This window comes from Mesoplodon densirostris, chromosome 10 (assembly GCF_025265405.1).
Source record: "Mesoplodon densirostris isolate mMesDen1 chromosome 10, mMesDen1 primary haplotype, whole genome shotgun sequence".
Classification (NCBI taxonomy): Eukaryota; Metazoa; Chordata; class Mammalia; order Artiodactyla; family Ziphiidae; genus Mesoplodon; species Mesoplodon densirostris.
In genome coordinates, this window is record NC_082670.1 from 102,721,376 (window position 1) to 102,743,728 (window position 22,353).

The window sequence follows — 22,353 nt, forward strand, 5'->3', positions numbered from 1 at the left end:
TCCCTTGTTCCCTTCTCAGGAAACTCCAGTCCCACCCGAAGGCTAGCCCTGAGCCAGGCAGGGGCCTGCGGAAGTTTCTCGTTTTGGGAAGGTTACCAGCTTCTCCAGAGGGAGGGTTTCCCTTTCTCAGTTCACACTGGAAGCTGGAGAAGGGTGACTCCCCTGTGCCCAAGTAGGAACTTCAAAGGGTGGCCAAAGAATTCTTCCCTACAGCCTTGTCTAAAAGCTCTCAACTTCTTGGCTATAGCAGGCCTGAAAAAGATCTTGATCCTACCCATGGTGTTTTCCTCCATGGGTACTGGTTCCCAGAGAGGAAAGTTCACACCTCCCAAGACCCGGAAGGACTTGAACAAGCAGTGCTCTGAACCCCCACTAGGTTGGAGCTGCCTTGGCCTCTCCTGAGATAGTCCCACACCAGGCAAAGGAGACCAGATGGTGCCAGAGCCCTCTGGTCCAGGCACAGCTGGGGGAGGAGTGCCTCAGTGGGCCACTCAAAGCTCAGCGTCTTTCAGGGACCAAGAGATCGATCTGGGAACGGACCATCTCTGCTTCAGCCTCCTCCCGAAGGCTTAAGCCAAGTTGCCAGACGTGGGTGAGAGCAAACTACAGACATCCTTGCTGTGGTGGCTTCCTGGCCCCGGAGAGCTACCTGGGCCCCGGCTTAGCGACATTTCAGCCTCACCTGGGGTCTCTGGTTGGAACGTGTTTCCTGCTCTGCTCCCACCTCGGCTAAAGCTTCAGGGACAGGGCTTTGGTGTGGTACCCACTCCAGCCTCTTTCCCTCCCCTAAGGCACCCTGGTGTTCCTTCAGCCCCACCAACACTCCCCTCCCAACCCCAAGCTCCTGGGTGCGTCTCCCACTGCCCCACAGCAGCTGGCTGGGTGGATGGTAACAGGGAATCACTGTCCAACCACCCCAAGGGGAACCACCCTCCCTTTCTCTACCACTAACCCACTCCAGTGGCGCTAACCTGCTCAGCAATCACCTAGACGGTTCCCTTATGTGGTGCCTCTACCCCAATGGGGTGGGACATGGCTGCCTGGGCCCCCCCTCTGCCTCTGAGGAGGTAGGTCCTAACCTTCCCACCAGCAGCCCACAGGGGTCTGTGGCCCCCGTGGGTGGTAGGCTCTCCCCTCGCACAGTGGGCACGCAGCAGCTACTCCCCATTCCTCCGAGTCCTGTCCCCTCTATCCTCCTCTCCTTCCCCTTCCTTTCTCCAACAGCTCACCTCTCCGTTTGCCTCCTTCCCATCCCTGTTTCTTCCTGTCTCTGGCCATCTCCCCTCCCACCTCCAAGTTCTCTATCCATCACGCCACTTTCTCCACTTCTGTACCCTCTAAATCCACCCCATCCCCCATCGCTCGGTCTCCCTCCCTCCTTCTCTCCCTGTCTCTGCACCTCCTTCTTCTCTTTCTCCCATCTCTGTCTTCTCCCCATTTCTTTTTTTTTTATGGCCACACCACGCGGCACGTGGTATCTTAGTTCCCCGACCAGGGATAGAACCCACACCCCCTGCGTTGGAAGCGTGGAGTCTTAACCACTGGCCCGCCAGGGAAGTCCCCTTCCTCCCATTTCTAATCCCTTGTTCCTGGTCCCTCCCCATGATGCCCTCCAACATTGGGCTTTGGTTTGGATCTTGGAGGAACTCACTTCTGCCCCCCAACTCCACACCTTCACGAGGCTCCCCTCACCCTCCCACTCAGCACGGGACCCTGGTGAGAGGAGGGGAGAGGGGAGCACAGTGCAGGGACCAGAGCACAAGGGGCAGGTGTCTGCCCAGGAGGAAGGAGTAGAGAGGGCGGGGGTCAGGACTTAGTAGGTTCCAGGTTTCAGGAACCCTCCCAGGCCCCAGCATGTGACTCCAGTTAGGGTCCAGATGGGGGACTCAGGCAGAGGATTTCTAGGGTCTGTCTTGGGAACTCTGTCAGGTCCAGGTCCTATGGAAATGAACACAAGGCTGCAAATACATGGCACTCGCTGCTTTCCTCCCTCCTTGGGCTGAGGCCGACATGACAGGGAGACCACACGCTTCCCCACTGAGCCTGCAGGGGCCTCATGCCCCCCCTCCACAATAGGCCAGGCAGCCAGTACCTGGAGACAAAAGTAGGCACACGAGATGAAGCCAACCAGCCGCCAAAATGGGGGCTGGAAGGGGCCGTCCACACCCCAAGCCAGATGGCTCTACCACCAGGTCCCCAAGGCAGTGAGGGGAGATCAGAAACACCTGCAGTCTCCTTCCTGTGCTCCCTGCAGGAGGGGAGGAGATGTCCCCACGGTGGGAGGAGAGGGGGATAGAAGACTTCATCTGACCCACACACACCTACGCGCGCGCGCGCGCGCACACGCACACACACACACACACACACACACACTCATGCCTCGGCTCCAAGCGTGCCCACCGGGTTGCAGACCCTGGGCAAACCGCAAGGCGAGAGGTGGGCAGGGAGGAGGAAGAGGTGGGGAGAGGGTTACGAGGGCTGGGGATGGGGACGGGGTACCCTGTTCAGAGGTGACCTGCAAGTTCAAGTTATGCAGAAAAGTATCAAAGAGGCAAGACAGTCTCTGCCCTTGGCAGAAGGGGGCGGGGGGACAGCACGAGAAGGGGCAGAGGGGCGACGCATCCCCTAATTCCCTACTCAGGGCGCCTCTCCCCAACCCTGACAACAGGGCCAAGAGGTCTGCTGTACAAAACAGGCCAGGGTCAAGGGTCCAGTCACTGGTGAGCCATCGAGCAGGGAGGAGGCCAGGCCAGCCCCAAAGCTACTTCCAGCCCCAGCTGCAGAGGCCAAGCGCCATCAAGACAGGAGTCCAAGCGCTGCCTCCAGAGCCTGCCTGTCTTGGCTCAGAGTCCACGTGGACAGGGCGCCAGTCAGCATCTGACCAGGAGGCCCTGTGCTTTCTTCCTCGGTGCAGCTCAGACTCCTTTGGGAGAGCTGGGACCAGGCTGCAGCAGGAGCAGAGAGGCCCCAGGGAGGCCGGTGGGGCCTGGAGCTCTGTGATGAGATGATGGAACCACCATCGGCCAAAAAAAAAGATAGGAAAGAGTCCAGTTTGCTGCCCTGGAGCAGTGTCTTGGATAAGTTTCTGCAGGAGGCGGGAACCAGAGGCGGCGAGGATAGAGCCAGGCAGCAGCCCTCCAGACTGAGGGAGCCTGGTGGGGGAACCACGGCGTCTCCTTCCCCTGAAGACTCTGCAGGGCCCTGGCCAGGCTGGAGGGGAAGAGGAGGCCAGGGACTGGGGGCTGTCTCCCTTAGGTCAGTTGAGGGAGGTGCAGACCCAGACCCTCCCAGGCTCTGCAGGGCCTCTCCCCTCCCTCAGGCTGCATCCCAGCCCCAGCCTCTCTTCAAAGCCCGGAGCTCGCAGGCAGGTAGCAGGTGAGGTCAGTCCAAGATGGGGGTCTTCCCTCAGAGCGTGAATGGAGGGATGAGAGGGCAGGAGACAGGACAAGCTGAGGGCAGGTCAACTCCTGGGCTGTGATCCCGGCCTTCAGGGTCCCTGTGAGTGAGCGACGGGACAGGGGAGGACTCCCCATCCAGAGACATCACCCCCTGGCCGCAACACAGAGCTTACTGTAGAGCCCACAAAATCTAAGAGAGAGAGAGAGAATTGGAGAAAGTCAGAGGCCACCCAGCACTGGGGCTCCGTCAGCCACTCCTCAGGGCAAAGCTGGGCAGAGGGGTGAGCTGCCCAGGTTCTGAAATGCAGCCAACCCTGACTAGCTGGAAGGCCTTGAGCCAGCCATTCGACCTCTCTGAGCCCCAATTTCCTCATCTGTAAAATGAACATAATAGCCTACTTCTTCACAGAGTGATTCTGAGGGGTTAAAAAGATGTAAATAATGCCAGCCGAGGGCTTTGCACAGTGTTTGGCACATAGTAAATAGTGGAAATGACACCAAAGTATAGCTTACTTTTCTTCCAGAGGTCTTTGGCTCAGAACTGAATGCTGAGGCTCACTCACCTTGAGCTCCCAGTGAGGGAAGGAAATCCCCAGATGCTGAAGGAAGGCAAACTGGGGCTCCCTTATGTCACTTTTAACACTGAGCTGTTAGGGCACTTTGGGGAGGAAGGAGAGGACGCTGAGCGGGCCAACCTCACACCAGTCACAACCCCAAACCTCTTCGGAAAGGCCACGTGGCTGTCTTAGTCTTGCACTTCTGGAAGCTGCCACCAGAGGGCAGGCTCCGACCTCACACCAAGACCATAGAAACCACCAGGTGCCAGTGTCTCCAGGGACAGGAGCCTCAGAGAAGGACAGCAGCCCAGGAGGGCCCTGAAAAGGGGACTGGCAGCAGGGAAGAGCCTGGCCTTTGGACTTGGACCTCAAATCCTGGCTCCACCACTTAGGCAAGCTTGGGCAAGTTACTGGACCTCTCCAGACCTCGGCTTTCTCATTTATAAAATGGTGGTCATAATGCCGGCCTGATGGGGAGCTGTGAGGAGTGACAGCTTTCACTGAGCATTCACCACTGCCCCGTTATAGGCACAATCTTTCTTCCTTGCAGGACAGCCCTGTTAGGTGGTTCCATTCTCACCACCCTCGTTTTTTGTTTTTTTTTCCCTTCATTTTTCTTTCCGTTTTATTGAGATATAATTGACATACAGTACTCCAGAAGTTGGAGGTGTAGAGCAGAATGACTTGACTTACGTTTTGTGAAAGTATTAGCAAACAATTGTTTTCTAATTTAATAAACACTTTATATAGCAGTTGGTAACCTCCATTTAAAACATGTTAAATTTACCAAACATAACATTACCTGAAATGGGCTGTGAAACCCTCAATATTATTTGGTGCTCTGAAACTTTTTACATAAACCACAGTTGGGGGAGTGCTGATTCATGAGACAAATTCTGCTCTTTTCTTCTTTCTCTTACTCCACTGTCACCACCAACACATGTTAGACTGGAGGCTGAGCCCTCCCTGTCATGGGGAGGCAGACGAGGAGGCCTCATGGTGAACATGGACTGGGACAAGGGTCGGCAATAGATGCCTCTAAGATGTGAAACATCTGACTTGGATTAGGAGGCTTCTCAGGAGGATGAAATGAAAGGGTTGTTCTGAAGCTGGAGCGCCTCTCCCCATCCCTTGTCCCATCTTATGATGACAGTTCTGAGGGGTTGGTCTGGAATGTGCATAGATGGTGGGGACTGGGGGACAGTGCAGGCCTGGACTGGGCTCAGGTGGGGTGAGTCAGGTAGAGTCTGGGTGTCAGTGCTTAGCACTGGGTCAGGTGTCCTTCCGGTCATCCGGTGTGCCTGTTTGTATCCAAGTCCACTTGTACTTGGAAGAGGATGGAGACTATGGACCACCCCATAGATCAGGTCTCTGAGTATCCTCGGGGGATAAAAGGGACCTGAGTCTTACTTTTTTTTTTTCACCACCCTCATTTTAGGTAGTGCAGGAAACTGAGGCTCAAAGAGGTGAATTCATTTCTTAGCTCAACCTGCTTCCAACACAGACAACCTGCCTTCACAGTCCAAGGGTATTCACACCACAATACTAGAGTAACTCCTGCCAAAGGAGATAATAACCCTCACTGTCATTATCCCCATTTTACAGATAAGAGGCTCCAAGAGATGAATGTAATTAAAGGAAAGTGATGAACATACACCCAGCGCACGCTAAGAGCTCAAGGAAGGGTGAGACGACGAAATCCGATTTCCCATGGCAGAAAACGGGCACCCAGACAGACAGGGTGTCTCCCCTTTCTCTAGGGGCAGCATGGGCCCCTGGGTCAGAGGACTGACCTTCCTTTAGAGAGCAATCTGGAATTATCATTGCAATTGTGAGTGTGCAATTCCACTTCTGGAAAGACACCAAGAAAACAGAAGGCAAGGACAAAGATGGTCATTGTAGCATTGCCAGTAATAGTAAAAACCTGGGAACCTCCCTAACAGCCCCTACAAGGAGAACAGTTAAGAAACTATAATTCCTTCGTCTTATGTAATGCTAGGCATTGGATAAAAAGGACAAGATGGCTCTCCACAAAATGATAAAGATCTTTAAGACGTGCTCTAGAGTTGAGCGCAAAAAGCAATCTGAGGATTTGTTTTGGACAGATGCCTCTCCTATATTAGCACATAACACTACCATATACTTCGCAAAGGGACATACGTAGATACACAGGTAAGCATCTGATAACAGTGGTTATCCCTGAGACTCTGGCCTTAGGTGTCAGCTTTTTCTTTATTGTATATTAATGTTATCTGATACATATGAAAGTGTATGTGTACTATACTAGGTATAAAGCATACTGCACCAAACATCTGTGGGCTCACCATGCAAGTACTTAACTCGCCAATAGTTTGTACACAGCCACCTGTCCCCCACCTCATGTCCTTGCTTCCCTGCTTCCATCCCAGCTATAGAGAACCACCATGATACCTTTTGTATTGATCATTTCTTTGCTTTTTTAAAAAACACGCAATATTACCATATACATATATACATATATACATATATATATATATATATATATATGTAAACTCTATTTAGCATAGTGTTACTTAGTTTGTTAACTCAAAAAAATTATCTCACTGTCATCTTCTGGAATTCTATTTTTTCCCCTCTCAATATTATGTTTCCAGGATGTATCCATTCATTCCATTACATAGAACACGTTCATTCATTTCCACAGTTGTAAACAATTCTGTGATGTGAATGTATCACCATATATTTATCCATCCTCCTGTCAATGACCATTTAGGTGGTTTTTAGTGTTTGCTATTTTGAAACTGAGGCCAAGAGCATTCATGTACATTTCTCCTGGGTTTATACTCATGGGAGGGTTTGCTGGGTCAGGCGTGCAAATGCTCAGATTTGAGGGATAACCTCCAACTGTCTCCCCGGCAGTCGGCCTCTCTGTTAAGATTTCCACCTTGTGCTTCACTTGACTTTGAAGGTGCCCCGCCTGGCGGGGCCGGCCTCGCCCACCTCCGCACCCCGCGACCGCCAGCGGCCCACCCGGAAGTGCGCGCCTGCTCACCTTTGTTCTCCTGCTTGAGCTCCTCCTGCAGCAGGTCCGTTTGCCGGTTGCCCAGCACGAAGGCAAGGAAGGAGAGGATGAGGGCGTTGAGGATGCCGATGATGGCCAGGATGTACGCCCAGCGCACCGAACAGTCCCCCAGGGAGTACTTCCCGGTCTTGGCCCCACACATGTCCCGGATCGTCTCGGCGTCCCAGCCGTCGGGGAAGATCATGCAGCCCAGCACAAGGCACAGAGCTGAGGGGGCGCCAGGCCGAGCCCACCGCCAGGGTCAGGAAGGAAGAGAGAAGGGGAAGATTACTTCCCAGAGCCTGAGGACCACCAGGAGGCCCCCTGAGGCTGGGCCCCGCTCCCCCGCACCGCCCATCAACCCAAGAGCTTGTGAACCACCTCCTGTGGATCCAGAAACTCTAAACCCTGGGAGGGCCTCATGCCTTGGGGAGCAGAAGCTTTCCAAAGCACAATGCCATCGCCTGCCCCCATCAAATCAACTCCTCCTCCGGTAAGCCCTTCTGGAAATAGGAGAAAATAGCAAACCAGGGTCACCTCCTTCAGCTCCCTTTAGCATCTTGGCCATGCTTACCCTCTCCCATCCTCACCATTCTTTATTTTTTATTTTTGTCATTTACTCAACAACTTTTTATTGAGAGCCATTTTCTGGGCTCAGTAGGCCACCTCCAGCTGTGACCTTCCCCTCCTGGCAGTGAGTTTGTGACTATGTCCACTGGCTTTATGTTGCCCTTTTTAGTGCCCGACAGTCCACCAGCGACTGGGTTACTGTGTCTGAGACCTGAGGTCACCACAAGGCTCAGGTTGGGGCAGAGGGGCCCTTGACCCCCCACCAGGCCCACAGGTGCTTAACCTGGGTTTTAGATGACAGTGATGACAAAGTGGGAGTGGCGGTCAGTTCTGCCCACTGTCTAGGAGGTGCATCTCGTTGCCAGGGTGGGGAGAGGGACACCTGGCTTTGCCATCTCTTTCCCTCATCTACCGTACAAGGAAGTGCTCCCCACGGCACAGACTCTTCCCTGCCTCGAGTTCTGCCTCCTCTGGCCTCACCCCGACCTTCTAACAGGACAGTCCTTCTGCACTCCCCTAGGGTGCACTCCTTACACACACACACACACACACACACACACACACACACACACACACACACACACACACACACACACACACACACACACACACACACACACACACACACACACACACGTTGGAGCAGGCCTTCCTCCCCTCTCCAACGCGCTCGCCTTCTCCAAGACAATTCTTAGCTCGAGTGAGAGACACCTCAAATAATGGCTGGGGAAAAGAGCTTGTGGCAAAGGGAATGGCGAATGCAAAGAAGTCCTGAGGCAAGAATGAGCTTGGTGAGTTAAAGAATTCAACAAGTTTGAAGATGCCCTTTAGATACCCAAATGGAGAAGGAAACTCAGGGAGAAATCAGGGCTGGGGATATAAATGTGGGAGCTGTGGGCATGTAAATCCCTGGGACTGGACGTTATGGAAACTGAAGAGAAGGCCCAGGGCGGAGCCCAGGGGCGCTCTAGCAATTATGGGGTGGCAAGAGAGGAGGAGCCTACGGAGAGGGCTTGACCCAGCCACCTTCCCATATTTCCCTAACACTTTTCAGGACCCTCCAGGACCCTGGAGAGGGGAGGAGGGTCAAATGCCAGGGATGGAGGAGTGGGAGACGAGGCGCCTAAGTCCTTCACATCTGCAGGGTCCTTTGAGGAGGAGGGGGAGCTGCACTCCCCCTCTTGGGCCCTCCCCGTCCTCGGCCCTGAATCTCCAGCTTGAGGCAGGGGTGAGGAAAGAGCCTGGGAGGGGCAAAACCCACCCAGTCCCTCCTTCTCCTCTCCCCGGTAGTGTTTCCTCTCCTGCCCAGAGCATCCCCGTCGCCATGGAAACCGCGGCAGTATCCTGCAGGTGGTCCTCCTCCCTCTGCAAGCTCAGCGTTCCAAGAGGTTTTCTCCAGGGGCTCTGCGCCTGCACGTTCGCTCTGTCTCGCTGCCTCATCACTCACGTGTCTCTCTAGTCGTGTGTCTCCATTCCTTTCTCTTCTCCACCCTTTTCATCTTTTTTTGCCTCTCTCTCCACACCCCTCCCCCTCTCTCTCCAGCTAGTCTATACGGTGCTTAATCCTCAGTCTTGACCCTCCCTCTTCCCTTTTCTCCTTAGATCTCAGCATCTGACATTCATTTAACACCCCTCCTCTTCTCCCTGCCTTTTCTTGCTTCTCTTCCTTCCCTTTATCTATCCCCTTGCCCTTTCCTCTCTCTGCCTCTCCCTTCATGTATTCCACAAATAAATTCTGAGTGTCTTCTATGTGTCAGGCATTATGCAGGGTGCTGGGGACACTGCCAGCCATGGTTTCTCGTCCTCAGGAGCGGAGGTGTGTGGAGACGAATCAAATCAAATCAACACACAAATAGAATATTTATACATGTCAGGGAGCGACTGGAAGGAGACCCAGGATGACAGGGCACTCAGAGAAGGCGTTGGGGGGGACCTCTCTCTCCATCTCTCACTCACTCTCTCTGCCTCCTTTACTCTGCAGTGTTTTAGGTGATGGCTATGGGGCCCCAGAGGCTGCTCTGGGAACGACAAACACCCAGAAGTAAAGCAAGTGGAGAAAAGCCAATCAGACAGGTTTCCTGAGACCTGGGGCAAGAGAGGAAGAGACTTCTAGGGACAGCATAGACCAGGTAGGTGATCAAGAGGCTCAACGATCAGGAGGTGGAATAACTAGAGACAAGGCAGCCTTGAGCATCCTCATGTGCTGGATGAGGAAATCACGGCTGAGGTCTCTGGAGTCCAAGTTCAAGTCTCTTGGAAATAATGAGCTGGCTGAAGAGCCACCTGCTATAAGGCATAGACACAGGTGCAGGGTGGGGTAAGTGGGGTGTATTGTGGGATGTACAGCATCACCCCTGGCCTCTACCCACCACCCACGGTCATAGTGGTTAAAAAAAAAAAGAGTCTTAAGACACTGTCAAATGTCCCCTTGGGGGCAAAGATGTCCCTGGTTGAGAACCGCTGGTCTAGGGGAAGGGGCCCTCGGATGGGGCACCGATATCCAGTCACCCTAGAGTCAGCTGACTTCCCAAGCAGCCAGGTGGTGTTGGATAAATTTAAGATTAATAATATTACTGTTATTAATAATATGATAACGATAACAAATAGTACTGAGTGCTTAACTATGTGCCAGTGTGTGAAGCTCCTAACATGCATGATCTCATTTAATCCTATAACGAATCTGAGGCTCAGAGGAACTAAGTAGCATCGTATCCATGTCACACAGCTAGGAAGTGGCGGGCTCCGTATTCAAACCCAGACAGGTCTTTATTTAATGTTTCTCTCTGAATAGACTCACTTTTTCTTTGGCCGTGCCACGCGGCTTGTGGGATCTTAGTTCCCCAACCAACCAGGGACTAAACCCAGGCCCTCAGCAGTAAAAGCTCGGAGTTCCAACCACTGGACCGCCAGGGAATTCCATAGACCCACTTTTTAACTGAGAGGCATTTACTTTAAAAGTAAGCTTTAGGGCTTCCCTGATGGCGCAGTGGTTGGGAGTCCGCCTGCCGATGCAGGGTATGCGGGTTCGTGCCCCGGTCCGGGAAGATCCCATATGCCGCGGAGCGGCTGGGTCCGTGAACCATGGCCGCTGAGCCTGCGCGTCCGGAGCCTGTGCTCCGCAACGGGAGAGGCCCGCATAACGCAAAAAAATAAATAAATAAATAAATAAAAGTAAGCTTTATATCACTATGAAAGAAAAGGAAACCAGGATCACTTACCGTAGATAGAAGGCAACTATAAACATAAGTATAGTAAAAACAAAACATTGTTCTTAGGTTCTAGCTGGATACTTTTACCTGCCAAATGATCTGAGACACCTCAGAGCGCCTTAAAAAGGAAGGAAATTCTGATACATGCTACAACGTGGAGGAATCTTGAGGACATTATGCTAAATTATATGAGCCAGTCACAAAAGGTCAGATATTTTATGATTCCACTTACAGGAGGAACCAAGGGCAGTCAGATTCCTAGAGGCAGAAAGTAGAATACTGGTTGTCAGGGACTGGGGGCGGGGCACGGGGAGTTAGTGTTTAACGGGGACAGAGTTCTGCATGTGAAAAGAGTTGTGAGGACAGATGGTGAGGGTGGCTGCACAACAGTGTGAATGTTCTTAATGGCACAGAACTGGACATCTAAGAATGGGTAAAATGGTAAATTTTATGTTATGTGTATTTTACCAAAAAAAAAAAAAAAGAGAGAGAGAAAGAGGAAGGAAGGGAGCGAGGGAGGAAAGGGAACACAGAAAATGACACGACGTATTCTCCTCATGGATGTGTATGTAAATGCACACAAAAAGATCAGGAAAGATAGAAATTACGTTTATAACAATGGTGGCCTCTGGGCAGGGAGCGGGTGGGGACTTTAGCCTGTTTGTAATGCTTCAGCTTTTCACGGAGTGAATGTATTCATGTATTACTCATAAAACTAAAAAAACATAATTTAAAATATTGGTTTTTCAAAGAATCCACATATATACATATGTAAGCTTGCATGTCTATAAACATTTCTGGAAGAATACAGAAGCAACTTAATGATGGGAACCTCTGAAACACTGCCTGGGGTGGAGGAGGAAAGGAGGGAGACGCTTTTTATTCTCTGCCCTCCTGCACTGTTGGAAAGTGTTTAACGTTTGCATATATTACTTTTATGCTAAAAATGATAATATTATGTCCAGTCCTTTGCCACCTATGTCTGGCCATGAAATCTTCTTACACTTTTAAAATATAATTAAGCAACTAAAGGAAAGTTAAAAGGAAAAACAATACTTGAGTTTGGGTAATGAACCCAGGATGAGACTAAAAAAGTGATGAAGTTAAGAGAAAATATACAATATACGTGGGTGTTTGTTTCCTTTAAAGCTTGTGGTGTAAATGTGCCTTTATGTAAAGCTTTTTAATTATGCATTTTATGCTTAGCTATTTTAATAGAGTTTTATTATGACACCATTACACTATCCTCAAGGAACATACACTGAGCCGATCACTCCTAAAGCGAGGGCTTTGTTTATGCTCAGCTGTCCCCTCCATGCCTAATGCACCCCAGCTGCTACCCATTACTAGGGGGTCAGACTGGATGTCCCCCAGGGCTTTCTGTCCCTGAGCAGACTCCAAAGAGGCTTGATATGGACTGAACTGTGTCCCCATAAAAGTCATATTTTGAAGCCGTAAACCAATGTAAGAGTATTTGTGGAAGGGGCCTTGGAGAGGTAATTAGCATTAGATGAGGTCATGAGAGTGGGGACCCATGATGGGATTAGTGCCCTTACAAGAAGAGATACCAGAGAGCTTGCTCTCTCCCTGCACCTACCACCTGAGGACACAGCAAGAAGGTGGCCGCCTGCAAGCCAAGAAGAGGACCCTCACCAGAACCAGACCATGCTGGTCTGGAATTCTAGGTCTTGGAATTCTAGTTACCTGAACCATGAGAAAATAAATGTAAGCCACCCAGTCTATGGTATTTTGTTATGGCAGCTATATGCAACAACTTGGATGCCTCTTAGAGTCATAACATTGGGGAAAACTGTGATTCCATTTATATAATATTCACACTGATAACCCTGGTTACTTCTAAGGAGGGGATTGAGGAGTCAAGGACAGGACAGGACGGAGACCTTGCACTGCTAACCTGCTACACCTTTTGAATTCAGGACCACGTGAATAACTTACCTACTGAAATCTTAAGGTAGGTGGGAGTTGACCACTAATAAGTGACTATTGCCAGAGATTTTTTCACTCACTTGGAATGAAATAATTGAAGCAACAAAGAATTGCAATGCACAAGCCAAATGGAACTCACAGAAATAATGAATTAATCACAAAAAAAACATAAAACTGAAAATCTCTAGACCCCTTTTGACTGAGCTTGCCAATTTCTAGGAATTTATTCTAAGAAAATGCTCAAGGATCTGCTCTAAGATTTAGCTATGAGGATGTCTATCACATCTTTATTTGCAAGAAAGAGAAGAAGGAGGAGAGGAGGAAAAGAAGGGAGGAGGAGAGGGAGAAATAAAGGAAGTGAGGAAAGAAAGAAGCAACTAATTATCCAACAACACAGGAATGTTCTTTCATACCATGGAATACTACTCCCCTATTAAACTATACTGAGGAAGATTTAATGATACAGAAAATACTTATGATATGTTAGGTTTCAAAAGGATGTGAAAAATAATGTGCAATATAATTTCATTTTGGGAAGAAATACTTACATAGTTATAGCAAATAGTTATATAAAATTTACCACATCAGGAACTATGCTAAGTATTTTACACACATTACTTCATTTAATCCCCACAACACTTTGTGGAGTAGGTACTATTATTATCTTCTTTTTACAGTTGAGGACACAGAGGCACAGAGAGGTCATCCAAGTTATCCAAGGTCACACAGCTGGTAAGTTACAGAACCAGGATTTGAACCCAGACAGTCTGGCTCCAGAGCCTGCTCATAACCAGTACTCTATACTGTTATGACTGCAGACCAACAGTTAAGTTGACTGTTTCTGGGAGAGTGAGATTATGTGTGTAATCTTGGTCATCTATATTCTCCAATTTTTGTACAAAGAACACGATAATTTTACAAAGCTGTAAAAGTCCTAGAAAAGGTGAGATATACAGAGAAGCAGTATAGCACAGAATGCACGGATGGCTGCTCATATCCTGTATCTTCTATGAGTCCCTTCCTCACATTTAGGAAGGTTTTTCTAGAAAGAACCAGGCTGATTTGGGGGCTGAGAGAAGCCCAGAGAAGGACCTGTGTCGGCACCATGACCACAGCTTTCCAAGGGACCGCCTCCCCAGGCCTGGTGCACTGGGGGGCTGTAGGGAGACACCCCCCACACACACACCCTAAGAAGGAGGTTGTCCTCATGTCCCTCGCACCAGCTCTGTCCTGCCCCCCAGGGCAGAGCCTTATCGTACAAGGGAGACCAGACCTCTCCTAACAGTCAACCCTGCCCACTGGATTTGAAGATCCAGGCCCAATCTTAGTGCCTCCATCAGCTGGGGAGCTTGGAGGGGACGGGACTCTCGTGCCTGAGCTCCCTACATCCCATCCAGCACCCAGATTACGGGGACACCCTGACTCCTCCATTTCCCTCACCCCCAATCCAGTCCACTTGCAAGGCCGACTGTCTTGACCTCCAAAAAATATCTCGGACTGACCTCTTTTCTCCATCTCCACTGCCACCATCTGTCCAAGCTGCCATGATCTCCCTCCTGGAAGACCGCAGTGGCCTCCTAACTAGTTTCTCTGCTCTCATCCTTGCCCCATCATCTGTTCTCCACTCAGCATCCAGAGTGAGCTGTCAAAAGCAGATGGTGCCATTCCCCTGCTCAACACCCTTCAAAAGCTTCCCACTACGCTCAGGATAAACCCTGATGCCTGGTCCTGGCCTGTGTGACCCACAGGCTCACCCCACTTTCCCCCACGCCATCCAGCGTCTCGATCCGTACACTCCAGCCACCCTGGGCCTGCCTTCTAACCCTAACAACATTTCTAGTTCAGCCCCCCTGGAGGGCTTGGCACTGACTGTTCCCTCTCCCTGGGATACTTCCTCCAAGCCATTCAGTCCCCAGCTCGTGGTTCCTGATCTTGAGGAAACTACTGTTTAGTAGGGGGACTGTTAGGAACACAAATAATTGTATCTGTTGTCACAGACACTGCTATGGAGAGATGGGACACCCATCACTTTGTGTGGTAATTATTTGGAAACGGTATTTACTCCACCACCCCTGGGCCCAGCCTGCATGGAGCCCACATACAGCCTCTTGACAACCTCTGAATCCGCTGCATCCCCACTACCTCGGCTCGGCTCTGCCACACTCATCTCCAGGGCTCGGTCAGAAACCTCCCGCCGCTCTCCCCGCATCCTGCCTCACTCCTCCAGTCTGGCCCAGGCCGATCCAGGTGGCTCCATCCCTTCCCCGTCCCTCTGGCTCCTCCAGGCAGCCGTCCTTTCTCAAGGCTGTTCTTCTCAGTTTCTCTGTTGCTAATCTGAGCAGCTGCTCTGGCGCCTCTCTCCAAGCCGCCTTTTCTGGCTCCTCCTCGACCTGCATCTTAAAGGTTGGTGTTTCGAGACTGTCTCCTCTTTTCCCTCTACATGCTCTCCCCGGGCAATTTCACCCACACTCAGACTGACATCTAACATCTCCAGCTGAGACCTCTTTCCTCAGTTCGAGGCCAGAATAGCCAGCAGCTGGTCAGAGCCCTCCTCCTGTGGGTCTCATAGGGATCACAAATTCAGCATTTCCCAGACTGAGCGGATCTCCCTGCTGTGTCTTTTAGGAATGTCATTCCAAGACCAAATCGTTCAATGAGAGGACCCTGGGTCATGTGCAAGGCCTGCCTGTCCTCACCCCGCCCCGCCCCCCCACACCTACTGGGCTCCTAAATAGGTCTCCAGTTTTCTCCTCCTCCTGTCCCCCGGCCTCAGCCCCTCTCACCTGGACCACTGCCACTGCTTTCCCCCCAGGCTCCTGGTCTCCCATCAGGTCTCCATCAGTCCCTTCCCTGCAGCAACTGCCCAAGGCATCTTTCCTTTTTTTTTTTTTTTTAATTTATTTATTTTTGGCTGTGTTGGGTCTTCATTGCTGCTCGCAAGCTTTCTCTAGTTGCCGTGAGCGGGAGCTACTCTTCGTTGTGGTGCGCGGGCTTCTCATTATGGTGGCTTCTCTTGTTGCAGAGTACGGGCTCTAGGCATGCGGGCTTCAGTAGTTGTGGTGCGTGGGTTCAGTAGTTGCAGCTCGCAGGCTCTAGAGCACAGGCTCAGTAGTTGTGGCACACGGGCTTAGTTGCTCCGTGGCATGTGGGATCTTCCCGGACCAGGGCTCGAACCCGTGTCCCCTGCATTGGTAGGCGGATTCTTAACCACTGTGCCACCAGGGAATTCCCCAAGTCATCTTTCTAAACCCACATCTGGCCCTGGTCATTCCCATGCCTACAAGTAATTGCCTATAACCTAAGAATAAGACCCCAAACTTCAAGGCCCAACTTTCAGAGCTCCCCTGCTTTTCCAGGTGTATTTCCCAGTTCTCCCCACTTTTCAACCTTTCCTCCCTGGTTGTAGCACAGACCATGGAATGTTGGCACCAAAGGGTTATGACGAAAGTCACACGACAGCTAATAACAATTGCTATTTGGCAAACTGGGTTTCCTTTCTGCCAGGGTGTGTACACGCATTCTCAATCAATCCTTTAACAGCCCCAAGAACTAGTTACTATTATAGTCCCCATTTTCTAGAGGAGGAAACTTAGAGTCAGAAATTGTATAACCTTCCAAAGGACACTTAGTTGGTAATGCCACACTCAGGATTCAAATTCAGGTTGGCTGACTGCTGAATACGCTGCCTCCAAAGGAGCGGGTGGTGGAGCTAGGACTTAAATCAGAGCTTATCATTCAGGGACTTCCCTGGCGGTCCAGGGGTTAAGACTCCACGCTCCCGATGCAGGGAGCACAGGTTCGATCCCTAGTCAGGGAACTAAGATCCCATATGCCGCATTGCACAGCCAAAAAAAAAAAGAAAAGAGCTCATCATTCATTCACTCAATAGACACTTATTAAGCACCTACTATGTTCCAACCCAGATTCCTGATCCAGGGCTCTCCTTATGCCATTAAACGGCTCTGGGATAAAAGGTTGATAATGATGAATAACATGAAATGGAATGAAAAGAATAAGAGGCTGTCAGAATAAGAACAGTTCAGCCCTCATCCTCTTGACACCTCCAGCCCATCCTCCCTACCAACAACCAGATCTATGATTCCCCCCCTGCTCAAAACACTCCAAGGCCGTTCTAGGAGCCATACTACACTCAGGAGTCATATAGGAGGGAACTGATGATTTGCTTATGTTGAGAAAAAACAAATTTCACCATGGGGAAAACATCCATAGACAAACTCAAAAGATAAACTGGGAGACAATATTTGTAACATATCACAAAGAGCTAACTTTTTTAATTTATAAAGAGTTCTTACAAATCAAAGAGGGAAAATACCATTAGCTTGGTAGAAAAATATTTCTGAACTGACAGTTTACAGAAAATATACAGGTACACCTTGGAGATATTGCGGGTGCAGTTCCAGACCACCACAATAAAGCAAATATCACAATAAAGCGAGTCACGCAGATTTTTTTTGGTTTCCCAGGACATATAAAAGTTATGTTTACACTATACTGTAGCCTATTAAGTGTGCAATAGCATTATGTCTAAAAAAATACACAAACTTAAAATACTTTATAGCTAAAAAAATGCCAAAACAATTACAAAGATCACTGATCACAGATCACCCATAACAAATATAACAATGAAACAGTATGAAATACTGTGAGAATTACCAAAATGTCACACAGAGACACAAAGTGTAGCAAATGCTATTTGGAAAAATGGCACCGATAGACTTGCTCAACACAGGGTTGCCTCAAACCTTCAATTTGTTTAAAAAAAAAAAAAAAAAGGCAATATCTGTGAGGTGTACTAAAGTGAATTGCAATAAAATGAGGTCGGCCTGTATATATAAAAGATGCTCGACCTCATTCATAAAAGAAAGACAAATTACTACCATAAGAGAGTACTTTTTCCCATCAGTTTGGCAAAAATAAAATATTTGATAACACAGTTGGCAAGAATGCGGGGAAACAGGTACCCTCATACATTGTTGCTGGAAGTGTAACTTTGCGTAACTTCCACGGAGGGGACTATGACTGGATCTGTCAAAATTGTAAACGTAAAGACCATTTAATCCAGCAATTCCACTCTAGGTCTTTATTTTATCCTTATACTTACATATGTATCAAATTATATACAACGTCATCCACTGAAATACTGTGATAGCAAGATATTGTAAATAACTTAAATATTGACTGCATAAAAGATGACACATCCACACAAAAGTATATTATGCAGCTCTTAAGAAAAAAGAAGCTCTCTGTACACTGATCTGGAACAATCTCCAAGATGTGTTGTTGAATTTAAAAGGCAAGACAAACCAAGTGTTTAGTATGCTACCATTTGTGGTGGTTTATAAATATGTCCACAACTTTTTAAATATACTTCCTTTCAAGAGGAGGAGCTGAATTCTCCTCCCCTTGAATGTGGGCTGGATTTAGTAACTCACTTCTAACAATAGAGTGTGGCAGAAGTGGTCTGTGATATCTGAGATTAGAACATAAAAGGCATTTGCTACGACAAAGGAGGCAAGAATGTACAATGGAGAAAAGACAGTCTCTTCAGCAAGCAGTGCTTGGAAAGCTGGACCACTGCATGTAAGTTAGTGACATTAGAACACTCCCTCACAGCATACATAAAAATAAACTCAAAATGGCTTAAAGACCTATATATAAGACACGACACCATGAAAATCTTAGAAGAGAACATAGGCAAAAGGTTCTCTGACATAAATCATAGCAATATTTTCTTAGATCAGTCTCCCAAGGCAAAAGAAACCATCAACAGGGCTTCCCTGGTGGCGCAGTGGTTGAGAGTCTGCCTGCCGATGCAGGGGACACGGGTTCGTGCCCCAGTCCGGGAGGATCCCACATGCCACGGAGCGGCTAGGCCCGTGAGCCATGGCCGCTGATCCTGCGTGTCCGGAGCCTGTGCTCCGCAACGGGAGAGGCCACAACAGTGAGAGACCCGCATACGGCAAAAAAAAAAGAAACCATTAACAGAATGAAAAGACAACCTACAGAATGGGAGAAAATATTTGCAAACCATGTAACTGACAAGGGGTTAATATCCAAAATATATACACAGCTCATACAACTCAATAGCAAAGGAACCAAATAATCCAATTTTAAAATGGGTGGAACACCTAAATAGACATTTCTCTGAAAAAAGACATACAGATGGCCAATAGGCACGTGAAAAGACGCTCAACATCACTAATTATTAGAGAAATGCAAATCAAAACTACAATGAGGTACCACCTCACACTGGTCAGAACGGCCATCATTAAAAAGTCCACAAATAACAAATGCTGGAGAGGGTGTGGAGAAAAGGGAACCCTCCTACACTGTTGGTGGGAATGTAAATTGTTGCGGCCACTACGGAGAACAGTACAGAGGTTCCTTAAAAAAGAAAAAATAGAGGGCTTCCCTGGTGGCGCAGTGGTTGAGAGTCCGCCTGCCGATACAGGGGACACGGGTTCATGCCCCAATCCAGGAAGATCCCACATGCCGCGGAGTGGCTGGGAACGTGAGCCATGGCCGCTGAGCTTGCAAGTCCGGAGCCTGTGCTCCGCAACGGGAGAGGCCACAACAGTGAGAGGCCCGCGTACCGCAAAAAAAAAAAAGAAAAAATAGAGCCACTGTATGATCCAGCAATTCCACTCCTGGGCATGTATCCAGAAAAGATGAAAAAGATGTGGTATATATATACAATGGAAAACTACTCAACCATAAAAAAGAATGAAATATTGCCATTTGCAGCAACATGGATGGACCTAGAGAATATCATACAAAGTGAAGGAAGTCAGACAAAGAAAGACAAATATTATATGATATCACTTACATGTGGAATCTAAAAATAATACAAATGAATCTATATACAAAACAGAAACAGACTCACAACTAGAAAACCAATTTATGGTTACCAAAGGGGAAAGGGAGGGGGAGAGAGTGATAAATTAGGAGTATGGGATTAACAGATACAAACTACTACAATACATAAAATAGATAAGCAACAAGGATTTACTGTATAACACAGGAAACTATATTCAATATCTTGTAATAACCTATAATTGAAAATAATCTGAGAAATATATATATATATAACTCAATCATTTTGTTGTACATGTGAAACTAACACGATATTGTAAATCAACTATACTTCAATTAAAAAAAAAAAGGCAGTGGATGGCCAAAACAGTCATGAAAAAGAACAAAGTTGGAGGACTCACACTTCCTGATTTGAAAACTCACTACAAAGCAACAGTAATCAAGACAGACTGTTACTGGCATAAGGATAGACATACAGATCAATGGAACAGAAGTGAGAGTTCAGAAATTAACCCATGGTCAATTGATTTTTGGCAAGGGTGCCAAGACCATTCAGTTGAGAAAGAACACTGTTTTCAATAAATGGTGCGGGGACAACTGGAGAGCCACATTCAAAAGAATGAAGTTGAACCCTTACTTTACACCATATACAAAAATTAACTCAAATGGATGAGAGCCCTAAGTGTAAAAACTAAAACTATAAAATGCTTAGAAGAAAACAGAGGTAAATTTTGTAATCTTGAGTTTGGCAATGGATTCTTAGAAATGACATCAAAAGCACAAGCAACAACAACAACAACAACAAAAAGAAGAAAACAGAGGTAAATTTTGTAATCTTGAGTTTGGCAATGGATTCTTAGAAATGACAAAAGCATAAGCAACAACAACAACAAGATAAACTGGACTTTGTGTAAATTTAAAACTTTTGTGCTTCAAAGAACACCATCAAGAAAGTGAAAAGACAGCCATAGAATGGAAGAAAATATTTGCAAATCACATATCTGATAAGGGACTTATAACAAGAGTATAAAGAACTCTTACAACTCAATAGTAAAAAGAAAAATAATCCAATTTTTAAATGGGCAAAGGGGAAGGGAATGAGGGGAGGAAAGAAATAGGTGAGAGAGATTAAAAGGCACAAACTTCCAGTTGCAAAATAAATGAGTCATGGTTATGAAATGTACAGTGTAGGGAGTACAGTCGATAAATATATGTTTACATGGTAACATACAGTAACTAGACATCATGGTGATCATTTTGAAATATATAGAAATATCAACTCACTATGTTGTATGATAGGAACTAACAGTGTTGTAGGTCAATTATACTTCAAAAAAAAAAAAGAAACATAGAAAAAGAGAACAGACTTGTGGTTACCAGAGGTGGGGGTGGGGGGAGAGGCAACTGGATGAAGGCGGTCAAGAGGTACAAACTTCGTTATAAGGTAAATAAGTGCTAGGGCTGTCATGTACAGCATCAAAAATATAATTAGCACCGCCGCATGTTATATAGGAAAGCCGTTAAGAGAGTAAATCCTGAGAGTTCTCATCACACACAAAAAGTTTCTATTTCTTTAATTTTGTATCGATATAAGACGATGGATGTTCACTAAGCCAAATCATGCTGTACACCTGAAACTTATACAGTGCTGCATGTCAACTGTATCTCAATAAAACTGGAAGAAAAACATGGGCAAAGGATCTGAATAGGTGTTTCTCCAAAGAAGGTATATAAATGGCCAACAAGCGCATGAAAAGATGCTTAACACCACTAATCATTAGGGGGATGGAAATCAAAACCAGGAGTTACCAGTTCATACCCAGTAGGATGGCTGTAATCCAAAAGTCAGATAATAACATAAGTGTGGATGAGGATAGGACTAAGCACCTTCACACACTGCTGCTGGGAAAGTAAAATGGTACTGCCCCTTTGGAATACAATCTGGCAGTTCTTCAAAATGTTAGAGTTGCCACCTGAGCCAACAATTAGACTCTCAGGAATATATCCAAGGGAAATGAAAACATGTGTCCACACAAAAACTTGTACACAAGTGTTCATAGCAACATTATTCATAATAGCCAAAAAGTGGAGACAGTCCAAGTGGCCATCAGCTGATGACTGGATAAACAAAATGCAGTATATCCATACAATGGAATATTATTCAGCTGTAAAAAGGAATGAAGTATTGACCCATGCTGCAACATGAATGAACCTTGAAAACATTATGCTAAGTGAAAGATGCCAATCACAAAGACCACATATTATATGATTCCATTTATACAAAATGTCCAGAACAGGCTTAATAGTGGCTGCTTAGAGGACAGAGAAGATGGGCATGGTAGGCTTAAGGGGAGAGAGCTAAAGGATAGATATAAGGCGTCTTGAGGTTATGTAAATATCTTAAAATTGATTGTGGTAATGGTTACACAACTCTTTAAATATACTAAAAACCACTGAATTGTACACTTTATATGTGTGAATTGTGTGGCATATGATTTAAATCTCAATAAAGCTATTACCAAAGAAGGGGGGGTGGGCATCATACCTTCTTATTTCTCTCTCTCAGAGCACTCATTCTGAGGTCTCCTCCAGCCGACCCCAGCTAAGGTCTTGGGTGCAACTTCAGGAGACACCTCAAGCCAGAACTACCCATCTAAGCACTCCCAAATTCCTGTGACTCACAGAAACAAATGCTTGTTGCTTTCAGCCACTAAGTTTTGGGGTAATCTGCTATGCAGCAATAGATAGCTAATATACCGTTTATTTTTTTTTAAATATAGTTTGAATTTGCTTGTATA

At 47.6% G+C, this 22,353-nt stretch overlaps 1 protein-coding gene across 2 annotated transcripts in view; it reads right to left on the minus strand.

Moving 5' to 3' along the window:
- Nucleotides 1–2,368: 2,368 nt before the first annotated feature.
- LHFPL4 (LHFPL tetraspan subfamily member 4) overlaps nt 2,369–22,353 on the minus strand; it is a 29,364-nt gene continuing 9,379 nt past the window's right edge. Inside the window, exons 2-3 of one of the 2 annotated variants that reach the window (XM_060109869.1) lie at nt 6,987–7,223; nt 2,369–3,588 (exon numbers count right to left, since the gene is read on the minus strand). In XM_060109869.1, the coding sequence (XP_059965852.1) occupies nt 3,488–3,588; nt 6,987–7,223 (338 nt within the window). In that variant the 3' untranslated portion in view covers nt 2,369–3,487. Of the gene's footprint in view, nt 3,589–6,798; nt 7,224–22,353 lie in introns of those variants that run through there. The other variant, XM_060109868.1, reaches the window with a different exon arrangement.